Raw genomic sequence first — 22,551 nt, 5'->3', positions numbered from 1 at the left:
TTATTAATTTTACTAAGGGACTTGCAAAAATCTGAGGATGTCATGGCTCTGAAAGTCTCAGAGCAAAAGTTTATTGACAAGTGCAGCATTAGCTTGGCTAAATGTTGCCTACTGAGAGACGAAAAATATGATCAGTTAATTCTGCCTTCGTACCTGTTTGCTGAAAGCCTGCAACAAAACCGCCATCATATTATCTATCCAAAATCTGAGCCACGCTTTTCCAGACATTTTATTCCACAAATACTCAAAGGAAAAATGGATTAAGTTGAGGATAAAAGTGAAGAAAGAAAACAACAATGAGCTTTGTTGTCAGACAGAGGGAGCGGCTGCCGTGCCGGCCTGGCCGGGGTGTATTCCCAAGCCAGCCATCATTAACGGACTCACTTCCACCGAGAAAAAAAGGGAGGCCTGAAAGTGCCGGACAAAAGAAATCCCAGCAGACAAAGAAAAAACAAATTAAAAGCACCATTATAAAACACAGATGCTATAAGGAAAATAAACTTCACAAGATTTACTGGTTTTTGACAAAGCTGGACATCTGTGGAAAAGACATCAGGAGCAGCTCCCAGGTACGGCCTGGCCGGGCCCACGGCCCCGCTGCTTCGCCCTCAGCTCCAACCTCACCACCACGGCCCCGTGGGCAGACATTTTTATTATACTATATTGTATTGTATTATATTATAAGTTTCATTTACGATTATTTTATTGACAATCATTGTTAAACCTAAAAAATACTCCTAAGGCCTGAATGTGAGATTTAAACATTCGATCAAATCACACATTTCTCAATTTTCGAAGTATATTTTTGGATACGAAAGGAAAGCTATAACTAGGGGAAAACATGCTAGACTTGTGAGCTTATAACACTATAAAAAGCATTCAATTAACTGATAGCAATTAATATGGTAAACTTGTCTTCTTCTGATCAACAAAGAGCCTTGATGAATTCAGGCCAGATTTCAAACTGGTCAGCATTTGAACGGAGTACTTCAGGGCACTACCGTCAGAGATCATCTTTGAGGAGAGAGAGAGAAAAACATCCTGATTTTTGCAGCTACTAACGAGAGATACATCAAAACGCAGCACGGCAGATATATTCCCACCAGCCCCAAGGAGCTCATCTGTGAATGCAGCACAGCGCAGCCAGTGCCATGCACAGAGGCTTCACTGGATCTGGAAAGAATTACGCTGATGCAGCCCCACTGATGGCTCTACCGTGACTCGGTCCTTCTCTTCAGTCCACGCACGGTACCACATCAATGCGACCAAATCACTTTCTACCCGATTTAAACCTTGCTCTGACACATCGGTACCACTGATCCCAGCCGCGCAGCAGCCAACAGCCCCACCACCCCGTCAGATGGAAAGGGAACTCAGGAACGCACAACTGAGCTTAAAACCAAAACTACACCCTAACACCCAAGGGATGCAAACACCAACTCACCACCAAACTGAAATTAAATCATTTTACCCATTAAATTTCCCCTGGCAGTTTCAATTGTATAAGGCATGTCTCCCCGCTCAAGTGTTGTGGGATCCTCCTCTGCAGAGAGAAATTCCACCCTGTTAGTGAGTAAAGCTAATGGGACTTGGCCCAGATATTTTTTCTGTAGGAAAATAATGATCATAAGGATTTTAGTCTCTCTGTGCACTTTACATGAAAAACTAAAGTGGTATCAAGCACCTCTCAGCCTCATAATAAAATGAATCTATGTTGATTTTTTTCATTTTTCTTCCATTACTCCAATACAAAAAGCTTAGTAATGCAAAGTCATTAAAATTCAAAACCCACTTGATTAGCTTTTATATCTTACAGTATTTAACAGACTACATTTCAAAGTATACCACGTAGTCCACTGACATTAACACTACATATAAACATCTTTAATTTGGTAAATAAAAACTCAGTAACTCCAGGCTATGCAATCATGTGGAGGCTGAGTTTTACAAAAATGAACTGTGTTTGGCCATTATTTCTGTTTAGTGTAACACTGAAAATTCCTCAACTAAACATTCACTAATCATATAACGTAAGGGGAATAAAATCCTTTCTAACTGGCAGACGGAAAATGGCAGGAAAAACAGAAGTGTCAGGGATGTGGTGGTTTATTTTGCTTTGCTTTTTACTCAGTACAAAAATTTTCCCGGATGAGAATGGAAAGCTTCCCAGCTTCAGTTCCAAGACTTTCACCCTCATTTCTGACCTTTTCTCAGACATGTTCCAGTATAATCTGTAATCTACTACAGTCGGAAGAGGAAACAGCAGCGCCCTGGTGAGAAACGCTGCCTTGTGACCTGAAAAGAGAACCCTGCGGAAGCAATGCTGGCTCGCAGAAGTCGTTCGGACGAGCTTGACAGACAAACTCAACAGCATCCCGAGAAACATGCTCACACCACGAGCGCTAATTACTGCCAAAGGGCTTCTTCTATCTTTGGTTTTATTCAGTCAAACGTGTTTTATCTTTCTTTGCAAAGTGTTACACTTTTTCCCAGAAAAAGTCAGGAAACTAATCATTTTAGTTAACAATCGCTTCTAAATTAAAGATACATTGCAATTTCCTTGAATCATATCCTACCAAATTTAGACTGATTTCACACCCTAACCCTCAATACTTCCAATACATTTAGAGCCATTAAAGGAAGAATATTATGTATTGGCTACAGCATGTATGCACACATGATCTAGCTACTTAGGGCAAATTTTTCTCTCAGTTAAACTGGTGCAAGTCCAAAACCTATCACTAACTTGATTCCATTGAAATGGATGGGAGAAAATAACACAGTTGTTTTCATAACGTTTAAAACCACTTGATATTGAACCTTTTGAAACACAGCTGCACTAAATCTCATGATTACCCTAAGGAAGCAGAACTTTCTCTCTATTTGCATCCAGGCAAGGCATGTGATGGTGACAGGCGAGCTTGTAAGTCAGAATACTCTGCCGAGACATGCAAGCGCCAGTCCAAGTGTCTCGGCCACTGATGAGACAGAGTCCTCTGCCCTCTCACCCGAGCTCCTTGAACTTCAGCTCTTCCAACTGCTCGTCAGCATCATCCACTCAAAATCTGAACATGGCCTCATAATACTCCTTTCCTCCTTCTGAAGTTTCTCTTTCTTCCACTATCTTCAGGTTCAAAAACTTTGTCCCCCAGTTATAAAGCATCCCACTGATACCTGAAAATCTCCTCCTGTCCTTGGCGAAGGTTAGAAGAGAGAAGGAACTGCCATGACCCCTTTTCTGCCCCTTACCTCTACTTAGCCAAAGATGGATTATTAAAGAACAGTTCAAACCCCAAGGTCTACCTGGGATTTAAACCTGTCATTTACTTCCACAACTAGTGGTGTAGAGCCGGTCATTTCAACTATCTCCATGCGTATTTCTTCTTTTCCTGCATGGAAAAGAAAATACATTGACAGTCCAGAGGAATCAAAAAGGAGAGACAGTCTCTTTGGCCAGAATAGCAACAGTGACCCGGGCTCTGTGGCACCTCTCACCAGCAGCTGTGAGGACATCCATAGTGTTAATTGCCTTGTGTAAAAAATATCTCCTTGAAAATCTGAGACAAATGCCTGCTTCTTCCCTTACTGTTTCCCCTCCTCATTTTGTACGGACACCGGTTTGCTGTGTTACAGTTCCTCAAAGAGCTGCACAGTAAAGGTGCCTTGAAGCATTTCCTTTGAAAACAACCCCTCCACACACAAGCTTCGCCTAATAATCATCTTTCAGGATTTATTTAACTAAAAATATTGTTGGTGCAAAGCTCGAGTCCATTTATGGGCAAAACTCTCCTTGAAGTAAAAACAACAACAAAACTTGTTTGCCAACTGTTGGCTCAGGCTTTGCACAGCCTTAAAGCAGGCAGCAGCAGCAACACTTCAGCTGGTTTGCTCCAGCTGGTGGTTACCAGCAAAATCATCCAAACTGGGCTTTCTGCTTTTAGGTCATCTCCAGCAAACATCAGCCACAGGCAGGGATGGGTCCAGACGTTGCCAATCTATTTGCACCAGGCCTTGTACCTTCAACTCTTCACTGATTAAAAGACTGCAAGATTAGTTTCTTGTAACTGCCATGGGTATAGCTACGGAGGATTTTGCGAACAAACGGGAAGGTGCACTGCTCATCATCCCTGACGTGTGGCTGGAAGCCAGCTCTGGACCAGAAGCTGTGGCTGCAGCTACCACAGCACTGGACTTGAGTTTGCAAACTCTTCCGAGGAAAAGACTATGTGAGCTCAGACTTAACACTCCCCTAATGAGGTTATCGTATGGGCAGCTTCTAGGCACTGTGTAGAGACTCTGTTACTCCAATTTCTTGCACATGGGAATTTTACTAACACTGTCTGCTGGTGAATGATGAAGCGCTTGAGAAAACAAGTATGCACTATTACTGCCCCTTGTCATGTCTATCAATCATAATTCATATCAACACAGTTCTGAATTCAAAGCCTTCTTTCAGGGCTGATTCCGAGATGCTTCAGCACTACAGGCTTTAGAAAATCTGGGTGTCTCAGACTTCTCTTCCAAGTGACACAGAATAAAATGATCTTTACAAACTTAATTTTTTTGTACTGGGGCACCACAGTCAGAAAAAAACGGTCAGCTTGTCTTAGAAACTGCAAAATGACTGGTCTGGGCATTTCTGAGGGACACCCCTATATGCAGCTGTGTTGGGTGAGGAGATAAGGAAACTTTAATAGCAGCCCCTTTCCCAAAGGGCTCAACTTATTAGAATTTAACACTGATGATAAACTACACGTTAATACATTTGTGGCTTTTTTTTTCCTCCCACTTTTTAAACCATGCTTTATTTTCTCTCGCTCTAGCTGTAACAATTAGCACAAATATTTTAGCATCTGAATTCAACCCAGGTTGAATATACAGTATTTATCCCAAGTTATGTGAAAAAAAAAAAAAAAAAAGTGCCTTGAGAACCATTGCATATGAGAACTTGATAATAATATCCATGGATAATTATAATAAATGGCTTGTCTGAAACACCCATAGAATAGGAACTGAAGTAAACCATAGCAATCTCCCTCCCTCTTCCACCCACCGCACACCCTCGGCAGCTCTGCTCTTTTACCCATGACCGTTAAGGATGTTTTCTGGCTCTGTGACAGCATCGTGACTCAGGTCATGAGAAGTGTCAAAGATGCATTTCCTTGAGATGGGAAAAAGCAACTGATTTTAACAGCCCACAAAGACTAAGCAAAAAGAATAAGCCTCATCAGCATATTTAAGGGTAAAGATAAACCTTTTAAAAGATACAAGTATATTTTATTTCCAATCTTAATGCTTACGTTTCCTTCCATAAAGTGTTTACATTTTTCAGACTACCAAAAATGCACAGTTGATTTAAATGCCTTACTAAAGAATAATAAACTGAAAAAAAAGACAACAAGGGCAGCACCTATTTACTGCATAATCAATCACCAATCACACACACAGGGAATCTGCTTCAGACTGCAGGCACGAGGGATCAGGAGCAGCTCTGCCCCAGAATACCCACTGCCAGGGGAAGCAGAAGGTGTTTGGGCTTGAACTCAGCAGGTCCATCAGATAAAACGATTGTTCCCACCAGCTCTTGTCCCATTTCTTTCCCTCACTGGTTACTAACAGAGAGCTTCACATGCTTTCACCTTCCTTCATGCCAAACCTTACTTGTCATACAACACCCTCAATACTTAAACCTCCTCCTTTTGCTGATATGGTCTCTTGAAAAACTCTGGATTCTACTTTCTCACCTTCTGACCAAACCCAGTACAGGCTTCTATCAGGTGAGCAAAGCTACTTTTTGTCATTTCACTGATCACAGCTCCCTCAAGCCACTTAGATTTTTTGACCCACCAACAACTTTCCAGACCAGGCTGTCTCCCCTGTCCTAGACGTCCCTTCTCCTGACCTAATCCCAGCCTTTCCCCTTTTGTGCTCTGGACATAAATCCCATTCAGAAAACCTTTCCTGAATCCCTCCTTCAGTGACCAGCTCTTTTCAACTGGCTTGTTACTTCTAAGATCAATCTCAGTGACTGCTTTTGTGCTGATCACACTCGTTTCTCCTTAAAATACCCTTCACCCCTATGCAAGCGTATCTAGTCCTCTGCATAGCCACACAAAGCACGCTGAGAAACCATAAAGTACTGGAGCACATTCCTTCTTGTGCACCACTAATATCGCTATTTATCAATTTCCAGTTGGCAAGAACCGCAAAACCTTATCAAAAGCTATGCATAATCTGCAGGATGTCTTTATTACTCACATTGTATGAGAAGGAAATACACCAGCCTGTGTATTCTACGCCTTTATATACCTGGTAAACTGGTGAGGTTTGCAAAAGAAAAACATCATTTTACTGTAAATTAAGAGGAAGTAATCAAGGGAACAATTGAAGCAACAATAGAATCCCAAAATGTCATTTTATTAAGTTATTTTCAGAGAAGCACTTAAAAATCCAGCTAACGCTTCTCCTTGGACTCCTTCTGTACACGTCCCTGACACATCAACACTTGACCCCACAGAAATTTTCTTCAGATTGATGTTACCAAGACTGAAATCATCCATCTTGACAGGAAAACTTCAGTGGGACCCTCACATCTGTGGTAATCCAACCCCTCTCTGCCTTCCACCTTCCTTTCACCTCGCGATCAATCTTTGACATCGCGGTCTCCTGTGCACTACCTATTACTTCCCCTCCGCCTCTCCACCCGCTGCTTCTTTCTGAAGCAGTTTGCTTTGACCACTGCTACGGCATTTGCCGCGCTAAATCACTCAGTCGTGTATTTTTACACTTCATATCTCAAGAATTGCAATTCCCTTCTGATGCCAGTCTCCTTCAATTTTCAATTTATCTGGAATACTCGCAACTCCTTTTTCAAATATGAAGGCAAACATACATTTGCCCCAGTCTCAGATCTACACTGTTTACAAAAGCCCACTTCTAAAACACTTTATGTACAGACACGAACTTCCCCTGTGACAGAATTTATCAGTCTAGTTCCCTACTTATCTGAAGGGAATGGATCTTTTCCTTCCACTTCATCAAGTATCCAAAATATACCACCCACTTCTTTCAGTCCACTGATTCTCCATCCACTACAAGAAATAAAAAATTGTAAAAAGATAAAGGGAAAAGAGGAAAAAAAAAAAATTAAAAAAGGAAGAAAAAAGAAAATAAAGGAAAAAAAGGGGAAAAAAAGAAAAAAAAAAGGGGATAAACTAGGAAAATGGGGGAGGAGAAAAAATTTAAAAAATAAAAAATGGAAAAAAGGAAAATAAAGCGAAAAAAAAGAGGAAACAGGAAAATAAAGGAAAAAGGGGGGAAAGAAAAAAAAAAGAAAAAAGAAAAAAGAAGAAAGAGGAAAGAGGAAAGGGGGGTGGAGAAAAAAGAAAAAAGGGAAAAAGAAAAAAATTAAAAATGGAAAAAAGGAAAATTAAAAAAAAAAAAGAGGGAAAAAATTAAAATAAAGGAAAAAATGGTGGAAGAAAAACAAACAAAAAGGCAGCTAGAACCTCTGCCCGCGCTTCCACAGCCAAGAGGCTTCGCAAAACCCTGGGACCTTCCCAGGAGGAAGCAATGGTCTCTAAAAGTCGTTAGCAGAAAATTCCCACCAGGTAAATTAATTTTTTTTTCTTCTTTTCTCCCCCCAGTTGCCTTAAAAACGCAGCGAGAAGCCTCAAAGGCGGGTGTGAAATCACGAGGCTCGCCAGGCACTTCAGGCAGCCCGCGGCCGGGGGCGTGCGGAGCGCGGGCCTGTCCCCGTCCCCCCCCCCCGCCCCGCCGGCCCCAAGCAGCCAGGAGCCCCCCGGGAGCCCTCGCTGGGACGGCAGCCACGTCCCCACGCGAAGCCATCGCTCCCCACAGCGACTCCTGGCAGCCGCGGGCAGCGGGAAGGCCGCCCCCCCCCCCGCCCCGGCCCGGCGGGAAGCGGCGGGTGAGGCGAGGCCAGGGCCCGGCATGGCCGGGGGGAGGGCGCCCCCTGCAGGCTGCCCGCTGCCCGCTCAGCACCGCTCGGGGCTGGGGGGGGTTTGGACACAAATTTTGACTTTTAGATGAGGCTGGGAAGGAAATTACATTTAAATAATTAAAAAGGAAAAAACAAAACAAACAAAAAAAGCCAAACCAAGTGTAATGCTGTGGAATAGTGCAATGATTAAACAAATAAGAACATTTAAAATACTTTCTTTTTTTTTTTTTTTTTTTAAATCAGGCCTATTCTGCAGTTTGCTTTATTGTTTCTATACATTCATAAAAACTCTCTTCTGCCGAGAGAAGCTATAGTTTGCAAAGAGAAAAATTAAAGCTTAATAGAGACTTTTCAAACAACTGTTTTCAACTCATGTTTACAGTGCCAGCCCTCGAGTTAAACTTTGGAAAGGAACTGCCCTCCAGTGCTTTAAGTTATTATACAGTTAATTTTCTTGGAAACTATTTTTGTCTGCCTCTCTCTAAATAGGTGGTTTCTTAAGTGAGTGTTACTTAAAGGAAACCAATCTGTTTTTCAGGAAGGGCTGATGATGTCAGTCCTTTCAACTCTGCTTTCCCATAAGAATTCTTCTAGTAAAAGGAGTTTCACTCTGGGAAATAGTGAAAAGTAACATGAAAATATTTAAAGCATCTCAGACTGCATGTTTATCAAACTTCTAGTTTTATGCTTGGATTTTAATCATGTTGCGATTGTAACGAAGGAAACGTGAGAGAAAACCTTTTGATTTTTAAATTAAAAAATATTTTGCAATGAAAAATGTGTTATACTAAAATATTTATAAAAAGCTGAATACAAGTCTGAATGCAATATATACAGAACAACATGTTTTTTCAACATCCTAAATTCTCCATTTCAGCATAGGTATTACATCTGAACCAGAACCACTGTGTGTATTATGAATGGTCTTTTGGCAAAACTACACCTTCAAAATAAATACTTCAATCCCCAACAAAATGACAAGTCAAATTCAGAGAGCATCATATTATCACTGAATGTTTTTAATATGTGTGGATGTGTAACTACAGGTCCAATGTGTGCTTAACTTACTCTATGATTGTTTGTTTTGATACTGGGAATTCCTGCGGTCAATGACAGAAAAAAACCTCCAAGCAGAGCTAGAGAGATTTTAACTTACAAGAAGCAATTATAATAGTAACATACTGTAAGTTTTAATTTGCAGAATAAAAATAGTAAGAGTTATCTAGAGCTTTCAGTCTATGTCAGTCATCTAATACTAATCAATCTATGTCGATCAGTCTATGGAAAGCATTACATTTTTACAGCTGAATGCTCCTTGCTGTTCACACATAGGTGTCCTGAAGACAACAGGGGATGCGTGTGCATGATCAGGAACATAGTTCCATTCTAATTACTCATCCATTAATCCACACAGTGTACCTGTGCGACAGGTAAGTACCATAAGCCCCATTTTATATAAGAGGTCACATAAGGCCATATTCTACACTAACGTTCAGCCCCACAACCAACTGATGTCGTAATAGTCTCATAATAGTAAAAGGCCATAAAAGGATCCCAACCCGACTCAGATATTACTGACAACACACTCTGGCAATCCAGAGGAATGACAAAAATATAACTTCACTGGATTCACAGACAGAATAGCCCAAACAAAATCTGTGTTAGCTATAAAAGGTGCAAAGGATATATCTCTTTATCATCCTCTATTTAACAGTTTTCTTCAGTCTGCTAAAATGAACAAAGCCAAACTATGATTCATTTGGAAATCAGATCATCGCCACCCCCAGTAAAGGCTTACATTGTGTGGGTAAACAGTTCCTAGGGTAGTCTGAACAAAATGTAAATAGATTGCCTTGCTACTATATACATAGCAAACAGTTTCATTTTGAAACTAGAAGTTAAACAACAAGTGAGAAAAATTCTACAAAGCCTGAGCTCGGAAAATATTTACAAGAACAAAAGCTAATCACAAGTTAACATCAGTAGGTTACAACTGCTAATCAAAAAAGAAGATAACAAGTGCTTTGCTCACAGAAGTCCGCTCTTTTGGCCTAAGGTTGTAGCAGCCCTATTGTAATGCAAAAGAAATATTAGCAGAAGTATTAACAGCAGGTTTTCTAACTTAGGGTTTATGGAAACTTTTCCAGGTTGCAAAGGACATAAGAGGTAAATGATGATGACATGACTCCACGCAAAAAAAATCCTCCAGAGATAAAACCAGTTTATCACAATCTTCTCTGTATCTGTTGCTTAATCAACAATTTGTCCCAGTGTAATGGTGCACTCCAGGACATAGCCTTTGGTTTTATTTGCATTATAATCAACTGCATTTAGAGGGATGATTAAGGAAAGTAAGTTATTCTTCTTGAAGACAACTATAAAATTCAAGTAATTCCACACATGGGGAACACAGAGATTATTATTCTTGTTACACAGTATAAAGCTGATAGACAAAATCAGCTGAATAAAATTTACCAAGGGTCACAGAGCGAGTTAAAGCAAAGAATTAAACCCCAGGATGCTTCTCTTCTATTCTGAGTACCAGCCTACACTCTTGTCACCAGACTGCTGTAACTCCTCCAAACAACAATAATTTAACATTGTAATATGATAAGGAGCTGGTACAATCTGAGTAAACACATTTTAGCTCACAAATTAAAATAATCACCAGTCTCTGACTAATCCAGATCACACACACACACACACACACACACACACAAAATCCCTCCACTGAAAGTCACTGTGAACTTCAGGGGTTTTTGTCCAAGTTGATGGGAAGTGGCTTTTTATGAAAGGCAGATAATATGGTTCAATATCTTGCCTGCCTTCAGCCAGGTAAATGGAAAGATTACTGAAATGAAAAAGCAGCAATGATAATACTGAAAACATTACAATATTTTACCAAATGGATTATTTAAAACCAAACTATTTTATCTTTCTGGTTTTTTTTAAGACAACTCCGCTAACACCTCCATATAATCCCCACAAATTTCTCATGGCAAATTTTCATATGAAGGTTTGAGAGTTACCAACACACAGTCTTAGTATGTGTCCAACTTCAAGCCCTTCTACACTTCGACAAAGTGATGAGCATAACCTGTGTGAAGTTCTCCAGGAACAGAAGTAACCTTCCTGCCTTAATTCTCAGTGCCCATATGCAGCCTTCAAATGGAGCTGTTTAAACACAGCTAATTTTCAAACAATGATGACTGCACAGAGATCTTGAAAAAAGTCTGATTTATTAATTATATTTCAAGATGTGACATTTGAAAATTGAAGCCTTAAAACTCTTGAGACACTCCCATAAATGCTGCTCCCTTTCTCTCTGTAACTCGTCCACTCATGTCTTTCTCCCACCTGGAAAATCTGTCTACCACTGAGGATCCTAGAGCAAATGAAACTGCTGTTTCTTCTTAAGAAAAAAAAAAAAACAATATCATGTCAAAACTATTCACAGCTTCAGATGTACCTAAGAGTACTGTAAAGGCAACAACTTACTGCAATTTCTCTCGACAGAACACAGAATTGGTTGGATGAAAGCTGCACAGATTGATAGTTCCCTTCCTCTCCTCTACGTGATGTCAACAGTTAAAAGGGACTGGATGTGCTGTAGGAAACCTTTCCAGCACTCCCCAGCCCGTTTCAGGCCTGACATGCTGAGCGGCTGTAAAACGATGAGAGAGAAAGTAAAATGGTAGATACACAAACGTCTCTGAGGAGGAGGAAGCTACAGATCACGTTTTGGGTGCCTTCCAGTGGCTCTAGGCAGAAGAGCACGGCACCAGAGCAGCTATCAGAAAACTTTGTTTAGGAAACTCCAAAGAAAGGAGAAAGCACAGACGCTGCTTCTGAGTCAAGTCTGGTCTCCTTAATAATCAACAAGTTATAAAAATGTTTCTTTGATTCAGAAATTCCACAGAAGTTCTCTCTATAGCAGCAAAGATGTTGCCTGTGACAGCACATAGCTAGGCTTTCACTAGCACTTCTAATCCTACTCACGATTAGGGAAGAGGGAGTGTTCTTTGCCATTTTTAATACTCTCCGAGTGGAAAAGGGTGGCTGCCTGTACCAAACCGCTATTTAAACTTGCACTTCAATGGAAGCTGTGACTTACTCTTAACAGGAAGGAGGGGCAAGGATGCAGCAAATCCTGAATCCAAACAAAGCAGCTTCTAGTACTGACCTCATGAAAGAGAAGGGCAAAAAGAACGGCACAGACGAACTGAAGAAGCCTGGGACAATGATGATTTTTGAACCCTTTTTAGAGGCTCCCCTTCACAGCCTTCTAGTTTCTCCAAAGCACGTCCACCACAGGCATAGGATGTACAGATCAATTCTTACAGTTTTCCTTTGTACTTTGTTACATTGCTAACACATACATACACAAAAAAAAAAAAGTGGATAAAAATCAACTTCACACGGCCTAAGTTTCCACCTTTCTCCTCAAACAGTATTTATTGTGGATATCCAGATGTGCTTCATGATCATCGAGGCTGATGAACAATGAGAATTTTAGGCAACTGCATTTGAATATAGACCAGATTACTGACCATGTGCTAGGTGGAAACAAAAGTTGAAACCTAAAGACCCCAAAACTTCCAGTTTAGAATGGAAATTATTAACACAGCTGTGATAGCACAGTTTACTTAGGTGAGCTGCAAAACTAGAGCTATCTTTCTGAAGTATTTATACCTTGGCTCGTTCCTATAATATCTGCATACATTATGTGTTTTTGCACAATACCTGCAGCACCTTATTTTATGAAAATCATTTTACAGTGGCACAAGCTACATGGGCAAATAGAATGAACCAAATCAATTCCTGCGATTTCCAGTAAAATCAATGTTTCCGTTGTTCAGGCTGTTAGCACATACTGCTGAAACAGTGAAGCTGGAAGACTGTGAAGATCTTTAGGCCAGCATCTCCAAAGACATTTAGGAACCAAATCTTTTCCAGTCAGGCAGCTACACGGCAGGTACTGAAACATCTTTGAGGACATGGGGCAAAATTTCTTGACAATGTATGGGGAAGGAAAAAAAAAAAAAAAAAAGACATAAAGGGATTTACCATGGAGCGGTGAGCCAGACGGGCTGCTTGAGAGGCCTGGAACAGGGCTACAGCGTCCTCCTTGCTTAGATGTCAGCTCTTGCTCGATCTCTTCCAACCCCGCACTCTTCTGGAACCGGCTCATGCGATTTACCACCCGGGGCGACATGTGTGTTCGAACACAGGGCTGGCCGCCGTAAGGGTTGATAGGGAAAACATGGGAAGTGCCACGAAGCGTGCTGACCACAACCCAACGACAGTCGTGGCTGAAGGAGATATCCTGTACCTAGAAAACAGAGGAGTGAAATGGGAATGTAGCCACTGACGTACACACATCTAACAAAGGAAACGGACCATCAGGGTTTAAACAAACACAAATCTTCATTGGAAATGTGACTAAAAACCCTTGAGTTTAGGCAATAACTTGAACTTTTGTATATATATTGATGAACTTAGTATTCAGTATATATTCAGTATATATTCTAAATATAAGCCGCACTGTCACACCCAGTTACAAATTTTGTGCGTTCAAAATATTCTGAGATTTTTCTTCTCAACGGGCCTGAATTTATGAAAACAAACCATGCTGCAAAGTACTACAGAAAGCCACAAGAGCTTGATGTAATTTTCAAATGGAATTTCATTCTAAAAAGAGTTGGTAAATCATTTCAATTACATGTTTTGTTATTTGCTTGTTTACTTTAATTTTTAGAGATTACCCAAAAAGGGGAAAAGGGAAGGATGAGAAGAAGAGAGAGATCTCACCACTGGGCCTGATTTTCACAAATACTGGCACTCAGAACTATACTTTAAGTCAACAGAAATACCATGTCCTACATAACTTAACAAACCAAAAATCCATGGCTAGTATTTTCAAAAGCTGTCTATAATGGTCTCCAACCCTGTTACTGTCAGTGTATCCCTTAGTGGAACTACCATTCATCCAGGTATTCCTGGACCGATGCTCTTTTTTGGATTTAAAATTTTGTGAAGAAGAAACTGAACAACTTGGGCCATTTCTCTGTATAAACCCACTCCATTTTACACATAACAATCTTCATTAATCAGCTATTAAAGTCCCAGCCAAGGCCTCAGTTAGATTTCTTCTTATGCAGACAAGTACTTACCCACTACTTGAGAAACACAAGTCTTATTTTAGCTTAAAATGGTCAGTCTTGAAGCAAATAGAAAAATACAGTTAAATATTTTCTACTATAGTTACTCCTTACATAGATCTCAGATACAAAGTCCAGAAGGATTTAATTCTCTTTTAAGTGTGCTTTACACAAGGCTTTGATGGAAAGCAAATTCTTGTTCCTGAAGGAATGCTTTAAAAGAGAGATTAAAGTTTGTTTCCAACCTCATACTGGCAGATGACTCAAGAAAACAAGTAGTCTAGGTTAAAATGATTTATCATAGGAAAAAAACCCTAAAACAATTCTTCCAAAAATGTTTTTAAAGGTAAAAGCTGGCTAAAAAGAACCACGTACGCAAGTGGGATTTAGCACAGCAAACAAACATATAGACGAAGGATTAGTTTTCATTATATTATTAAACAGCATAAACTAAATAAAATTCTTTAAGATTTCACTGAAGCCAGTTTTACAATACACTAGGTACTCAAACTGGAGTAAACACTGATAAAATCTTGACAAATATTCCAGAAATGCACTCCAGCTACTCCAGACAAAAGCAGCAAGTATTCATCAAAGTGTAAGTTTCCAACTGAGCCCTGAAGCCTTTGAGATAAAAAAAGGATTTAAGTCTTGTGACTTGTGACAAGATATTTGGCTGACAGACTGTCAGGACACAAAATGCTTCATCAACATTACATAGATAAACTAAAAAACAGCACTACACACCTGCTCTTTTCAATTATGGTGACATACTCAAATGATCTGCTAATGATACAGCTGAATAATCTCCCCAAAATCTGACAGGTTTAGCACTTTCAGTGATTCTGGTATTACTGGCATAAAGTCACAGCACTTAGAGCTCCTAGTTTGCCTACAAAGTGTTTCACCTTAATAGATTGCTCAGAAAGGATTAGAGACCCCACAGGGATTAACAAGAGCCAAAAAAAGAAACCCCAAAGCCCTGGAGTCAGAGAAACACTGTGGCACCAAGAGTATTTGGATACTTGCTGTTTAAAGAGGCAACTTCTACCAGTCCAATTCAAACATAAGAACTGTATAGAGATTGTCATTCTCAGTTACGACAGAAAGATCACCAATATAATGAAATCACTAAGGCTGTTGGAATATAACTCCAATCCTATCAAAGGCCCTGTTTTCTAATTTCTAATACCAGGAAGAATGGCCATGTTTGTTGTTAGATGTGGCCCCTCTGAACACATCACTGTTTTCCAGATATTTGCTATTCGTTTTAGATCCAGCTTTAAATTCCCTTCCCGATAAGTCCCAGCCTCAAGAATACAGCTTTTCTCTTCCTTCCTCTTTGCTGCTCTGCTCACTCACTCTCTACCTCCAACACAAGTTTCTTCTGTCTTGCTCTGGAGTTCCACGCTCCTTGCAGAAGAGTGTTCTCCCCCGAGAACAGTGAGCTGGAAGGGACCTGACAAATCTCCCTGTGAACTGAGCCCTTTGAGCTGTATTTACAGGACAGCCAGGCCGCCTGGGCCTCTTCAATCTCTTCCCTCCTGCACTTCAGCTGATTTCAGAGCTAAACTCTTTAAATCACTGCTTTCACTCACATCTGCCACGTACCCTCTCTTATCTTATTTGGTAGAGCATCTTTAGAGGACATTTCTATGAGGTGATAGTAGGAAAAAAAATTGTATCTCACTGTACTGCATAACAGAAATGTCTATGTTTCTATATTAATACTCAGTTTTGAGTCTGCATCCTTAGGATTATGTTGTTTTGCAAACACATACAACAGCCCTGGCATATGACAAGACATGCCAAGTGTCGTGGTTTGGGCACCCAGGACACCAAGAAACTGGGAAGCAATCATTACAGGATGTTTTTTTTTTTTTTCAGCATAAACATTACACAGAAAAAAGTATTCTTGATCTTCGGGAAGGTTTGGAACAACGTAATCCAAAACACTCTCTTTAAAATAATGATCACAACCACTCGCTGCAGTTAGAGAGTGGGTATCACGGTCATGACTACTTAAAATATGGCTGAAACCACAGAGGCAGAGAACAAACAGGTTTTTAAGACTCATTAGTAACAAGAAAAAAAGTGTTGACAGATGAGTGTGAAATGAGTTCAGATTTATAGGAATACAGCTATGAAACCCCACTCAGCAGCAACAAAAAGCATTTTGGAAGCTCCCGTTACACGTGCAGTAATTTTACCTATCTCCTACCAGTCTCAAAAATGGCCTCACAGACGAACGATGAGTAGCAGTACCACAGACAGTTCAAGGAGGTAATTCAGAGAATAGTTCCAATTTCATACAAGGGCATGAGTTAAATATGTCCATATCTAAACAGCACAAGTCCCTCTGTGCAATGCAAAGGAGTCTGTAACTCTCCAGCAGATCTGGAAGCAAGCACTGGACCCGGCTGAAAGGAGAATGCTCGCTGTGGCAGTCTCAGAAATGACTTCAAAAAAAATCAGCTGTGTGTGTCCATGAAAAAAATACATAAATTATCACATCAGGCTTGCTGTTCTCCACCACGCTGTTACTGTACATTACACAGAGTTCTTGACTGCTTATAGTATAAACAAACTGCACAGTGGCCCATTAGTGGTTTTCAAGTTTATGCTAAGCATTGCAATTTATTGCCATCTTTTAGGTTAATGTACTATTATTTCACGTATTTATAATATATTTCTGGATTTGTTGTTAATTATGATGTAATGTTTAGATACCAAAGATCAATCAAGACCCCATAGTGTTTACAGATATATGTTAATAAAGTAGAAAGTACACTAGATCTCTCACGATGCAAAGTTTATTCCATAGCTCAAGGTCATCATCAGATTTAATACTCATCTCTGTATTTCAAAATTTTATCTATCCTCTTCTGTCTGGGCCAGTAAAAGGAATTATAGACCCAAGATTTTAACTTGGGAACCCTTAAGATATTTTAAATTGCAATACTAAATACTTCTGTGGGAACATCAGTGCTTTCTCCTAGCTTTGCTACCATTTCTTCCTCTTAGTTTGTGAGCAATTTGGTTCCTTACGCTTCAAGCTACATACCCTGCATATCCCAAAGTCTCGGTGAAATCCCTGGATACTTCAAGGTCCTCATTAGAAACACCCAAGCCCAGAGGAATGCACTTAAGACAACCACAGAATGCTACACGGATAACAGCGCGCATCCTCCAATTCGCCCATGTCTAAACCAGGTGTTCTGTGACTCCCGGTGCACGGGGGGGCTGCAGCAATTCCGCCCACATTTTACAGACTATTCAGCTTGTTCCACAGGTCCTAATCATCACTTGTCAAACCCAAAGGGGGTTCTGGCTGCCCAGACATGCTGCACCTTTTCTATTAACGTCTACTACTGACTCTGCTCCGTATTGATGTAACTTCATTGAACAGAAAATTCAGTACCCTCACAAAATTATCACTAATATTTTCAGAATCATGGACAATATGACTGTTTTCCTATCAGAGACAATTAAACAATGTTCCAGATATTCTGGAAGGCTTTAGCATAACTTGGAAAGAAATAATCCAGGTCTTCTATGGAAAGGAAGAAACAGCCTGAGAAAGGTTTTCTTAATAGGTGCTACAAAAAAAAAATAATCTTTCAATACGTTTCTATTATACAACGAGTCCTCCACCATGTAGCTTCCTTCAGTTTTGTCATTTCTCTCACCTTCACCATTCGTTTCTCGCAACCCTTCCCATCACAGCATTCACTTCTAACCTCCGTTACTTCTTTCCACTCTTACACTGTCTTCTCCTGTTTTCCTTCAATTACTCTTCTGTGCTTCTTTTTAATTTCCACTACCCTATTTCCCTGTGGTTTGAAGACTGTGATGTGAAATCCTCCAGAAAACTGAATGAAAATTTAGCTGCCATGTTCAGTCTGACTTGAGTGAGACAGTAAGGTAATTTAATATATGGAGCCCTACAAGGACATGACATGTGTCAACAGCTCCACTGAAGATCAGCTTTCAAGACTGTACAGATCAAAAAATTATTTCTGATATTCTGAAAATCTGGAGGAAATAATCTGAATCGAAGACTTTGAAGCTGACATATATCCACCTATTTTATATAATGGAAATCTATCTAAGTTTTTGCTATCATTCCTTCCTTATTCCCACAGCCCCTCCAATTTGAAACACTGTATTAATTAGAACATATTCACAAAATAAATTTTTTAAAAATCATTCCAGCCATAACTGAAAGAAAACAAAACAGAAATGACGGCAGTACACAGAAAACTTATTTTAAGAGCAGTTGATTAAAATGGGATAGTCAGAGGTACGGCTGATTACACAAGCAATCCCATGGGACAGGCAGTGACCTTGTTTACCACTACTCCTGGGAATGACTGACAGCCTGTACCCAGCCTCTATATTTCAGGGCTTCGGAAGGTTAATATTGTACTAACTTGCTGCACAACACTTAAATGTATACTATCACTTATTTTCTTAGAAAAGAGAAGGAGCTTCACTGGGCTATCACAGTACCTCCCCAGGCAAATCCACTCCCGATGCATGTGCATAATGCAATCGTTAGAAGACAAAGCTCACAACACTGAACCATGTATTTTCATAGCGATTACAAGAAACAACTATTAAAATGCATTTTGATCTTCCTAGGGCTCTTCTTTTTTTTTTTTCCTAGTGTCCTGTTTTCAGTTGTGGCAAGTTACACCAGGAACAGCGTGTATATTATTGTGCATTTCGCTGCATTAAACTAAACTTCAATAGTGAAGTGAAACAACAATAAAGCATGACCACCATTACTGCAACAGGAACTTAACCCAGTTTCATGCACACTATGCACTGTCACAGAGAAAACATACCATTATTTAAAGGACATGACTTAAGTATTTAATTATGCTGTGCAGGGAGATGGCAGAAATAAAAACCCAGTATCATTAAACAACGAGAAAAAGCAGCAGTATTGAGGAGGTAAGGGTCAAAATAAATTAGAAAATGGGCCTGTATTTGAATTTTTTTGGTTGAGAAAATTAAGGAAATGATGTAGCAACAAACACAAATGAAAAAATAATAAAATCATGGACTACTCAATATGATTTATCAGACCCACACAGACCCAACTCTGTCTCCCTGAGTCGTCAAAACTGATTTCAGTTTTGTATAAAAAAACCAGCAGAATCTGGGCACAGTGAGACATTCATGTAGGGTCCTTCAGCCAGAGTAGCTGCTCTCTATTAATAACTGAAATTGCAAATGCCACTCTGCTTAGAGCTCCGTCTCCTCAAGACAGTTAAACTACTTCTAATTGAAGCAGTTTCTTACTGTCTGCTTTCATCAAAGACCGAACAACTTCCCTAAATCAATCTTTATTATTTCAAGACTGTCCCCAGATTCTTCCTTAGAAATAATAAAGTCTCTCTTCCAGGGGCTACTTCAATAATTGCAACTAAATAAGTATGTCAGAAGATAAGAAGAGATTTCTGCTAACCATGGAGGTTTACATCAAATGCTTGTAAACTCTTCCCATGTTTCACTACCTGGACACAGTACGTGACACAACCTTGAACAGTCTCTATGAAATCACGTCACAGAAACATTCATGCATTCCCCAGAAAAGCGTAAAATTGCAGATGTTCTGTGGCAGCCCATGCTGGAATGTTTTTATCATTCTCTCTGTTTACCAATGTTGACTGAAGTCAGTTATAACAGCAGTTGGAGAGTCAGAATAACAAAAGTCTGACAGCGTAAAAGATTACAGAGGGCCCTGGCCACCAGCCCACTGATGCTATCATTACGTTTATTTGTTCTAGGTTGAGATAATACTGTTTTCAGGGATTCTTTTTTTTTTTTTTTTTCTGTTTACAATTTCAGATCAAAGAGAAAGGATCATCAGGTGACAGTCTAACTTTCATCTGCAAGTAAATGAGCTTCCTCAGTTCAGAACATGCTATACCTTTATTAAAAACCTTCCGAAATGCTCTCGGGTAAAAATTTGAGTGCAGTCAGTGTCAACTCACAATGCAGAAGCTGTAGGAGAAGAAAATGTATCCTTAACCAAAACGTGCACCATGTGCACATGCCCATTTTCCCCTCTTACAGCCGAATTGTGCAAGCATGGATTCTCCAAGAGCTTCAGTTCTCTCTCTGGTATGGTTAAATACAACCAGCGCTTGCAATGAACCTTCATGATGCAACACAGTGCATCAAACATATTGGGTTTTGTTCTCTTAAGTTAAAAAATATAATTCTAAAGCTTAAGTGGCAGCTAAAGACTAAAGGGTATTAATCCAATGTAACTGAAACGGTGACTTTTGTCTGTCTTTGCAGAAAAGTAACTTTGTGTGTTGTGACCCTGGGACTCACATCACTTGAACCAATAAAGTATCTGAGCACTTCGTATTCTTTCATGGCCACTGTCCTCACAATCCCCTCACGATACAAAGGTCCACTTTCCATCTTAACCTATCTTCATCTGAGTCACACAAAAGATGTCAGTGGCTTTGTTAGGAACTGAGTGATCTTCACAGTCCTGACTCAATGTTTTATGCAGCAGATAAGGCTTTGTCCTGTATTTGCTGCTCAAAGTCAGCAAATACAACACAGACTTGTAAAAACAATGCTGCAGAACTCAGTAACGCTCTGTTTGATTGTTCAAAGCATGCAGAAAGAGAAGGAGAACACTGTTACTTACCCTTAATTCTGTCTCCAGGGGAACGCAAGCTCAAAACCCCCACCTTACCAAGCACAGTACCTACGTCTCAAGCCAACACCAGGCAGAGTGGCAGGGCAGACAGCCCTCAGAAGAAGATCACTAACCAAAACGCCCGGCGGATGGCTAGCAGGTGCCTTTGGACACAGCTCCAGGGAAAAATGACTGTCAGTTGTTCAGAAAGTGCATATCACTGTACGTACATTGAATAAATATGGAATACCAGCGCAATCTGCTGTGAGCAATGTTTCAGTACCAGGAAAGCTTATCTTGGGGAGGAACTTGTAACAGCCTCATCCCTTGCTCCTCCATCCAGCAGAAATGTTACAAAAAGCGTGATTATAGCTATCAGGATAGACTGCCAATGCAAACACAACATTCTGTATTAAAATCAATTTTCATTTTTCCTTTCATAAAAATCAAAGCACAAAGGCTCTATTTTATCCCATTCATTAACAGTATGGTGTCAGCGGCTCTGTCTCGTTGGAGTGGCCAGCTCACTGCAAACGCTTAGTGCAAATTCTGCTTTGGCTAAGGACAAGCTCCTGATGTCCACGAAAGGAGACAAAAACCCTACAGATGTCTTTCCAACCAGTCTCTGTATTTCAGCAATGGTCAGGAAATGGTAGAAACGGTCTCTCGGGTTGAAATTTCTCAAACCCAAACCAAACCAGAATTTGTCTGGAATTTAGGAAAATTAATGCATGATGGAGCATGTATTATTTAGTCGTATTAAGTCAAAGTAACCGTACAGCCAATATGTCTGACTCAGTAGAAGGACATGTGGGTGACTTAGACACTGCTTGATTGCAGTAAATCGATCAGAAAACACCATTATTAAATCACAACACTTGCTTCTTTTTCTTTAATATACATTAAGCATGCAACTTAATCCACTTAAGATGCTTCTGTATACAAATGACAGAGTGGTCTGGCTGTCACCTTCTCTCAGGAGACAGCTGAGAAATACCAAGCTACTGGTTTGCCCTCCAACCACTAAAGGCAAGGTAAAACAGAGGCTGGGAATTCTGCAGCCCTGCAAAAGGGGATATTCCAGGGCTGATATTCCAAACTGGGTGAAATTACAACTCAAACATTGCTGTAACACCAGATATAGCTGTCAATATTTGGAACACTGACATATATATAGTTCCCAAATTTCTGCTGCCAGAGCAAAAGTGGTATGCCACATATTACACAAAGGATACCTTGCAGATCCAACACTTCTTGGAAAAATTGGTCTTAGAGTGTACTCCACGTACAGTCAATTTGTGCAGAAGCAGCGATCCTGTACAGGGAACTTCTGTGTGTCCAGCAGCTGAGACACAGCCACTCAGATGAGTACATGAAACTTTTATAAACATTACCAATGTAGCAGTTCTTTGTCCGTGAACTAAATGCTCTTGTAATATCAGTAGTAAGCATTTGCAGGAAACACGCTAATGGATCACAAAGCAAGAAATGAAAAACCGTGCATCACACTGTGGAGGAAGGATATTTTGGGAAATGTGTGGTGAAGCTCTATCGGCCAGAATCTCATGTATGAAAGCAGATGATTTCAGTATGGACTTTAAAATACTGCCTATATCAAGAGCATAATGATGGTGTTTAAACAATTTATAATGGGTACTAGCTAAACAGATTTTGACACTGATAATCACTCATGTCCATCAACACAAATTAGGACTTTTTATAGCTCCAGTACAGAAGGTGACCTTTAAGACCATCGG

At 40.1% G+C, this 22,551-nt stretch overlaps 1 protein-coding gene across 11 annotated transcripts in view; it reads right to left on the bottom strand.

The window, feature by feature from the left end:
- The window catches only part of BCAS3 (BCAS3 microtubule associated cell migration factor), a 372,048-nt gene that overhangs the window by 237,706 nt on the left and 111,791 nt on the right, over positions 1–22,551 (bottom strand). For all 11 annotated transcript variants that reach the window (XM_033004736.2, XM_033004738.2, XM_033004743.2 and 8 more), the window contains exon 15: positions 13,031–13,295. In XM_033004736.2, coding sequence (XP_032860627.1) covers positions 13,031–13,295 — 265 coding nt within the window. The remainder of the gene's footprint in view (positions 1–13,030; positions 13,296–22,551) is intronic.

The sequence above is a fragment of the Tyto alba genome, unplaced genomic scaffold, assembly GCF_018691265.1.
Source record: "Tyto alba isolate M040663 unplaced genomic scaffold, T.alba_DEE_v4.0 Super-Scaffold_19, whole genome shotgun sequence".
Taxonomy (NCBI): Eukaryota; Metazoa; Chordata; class Aves; order Strigiformes; family Tytonidae; genus Tyto; species Tyto alba.
Note: the sequence above shows the minus strand (reverse complement) of the source record. Positions and strands in the feature narration are given on the sequence as shown.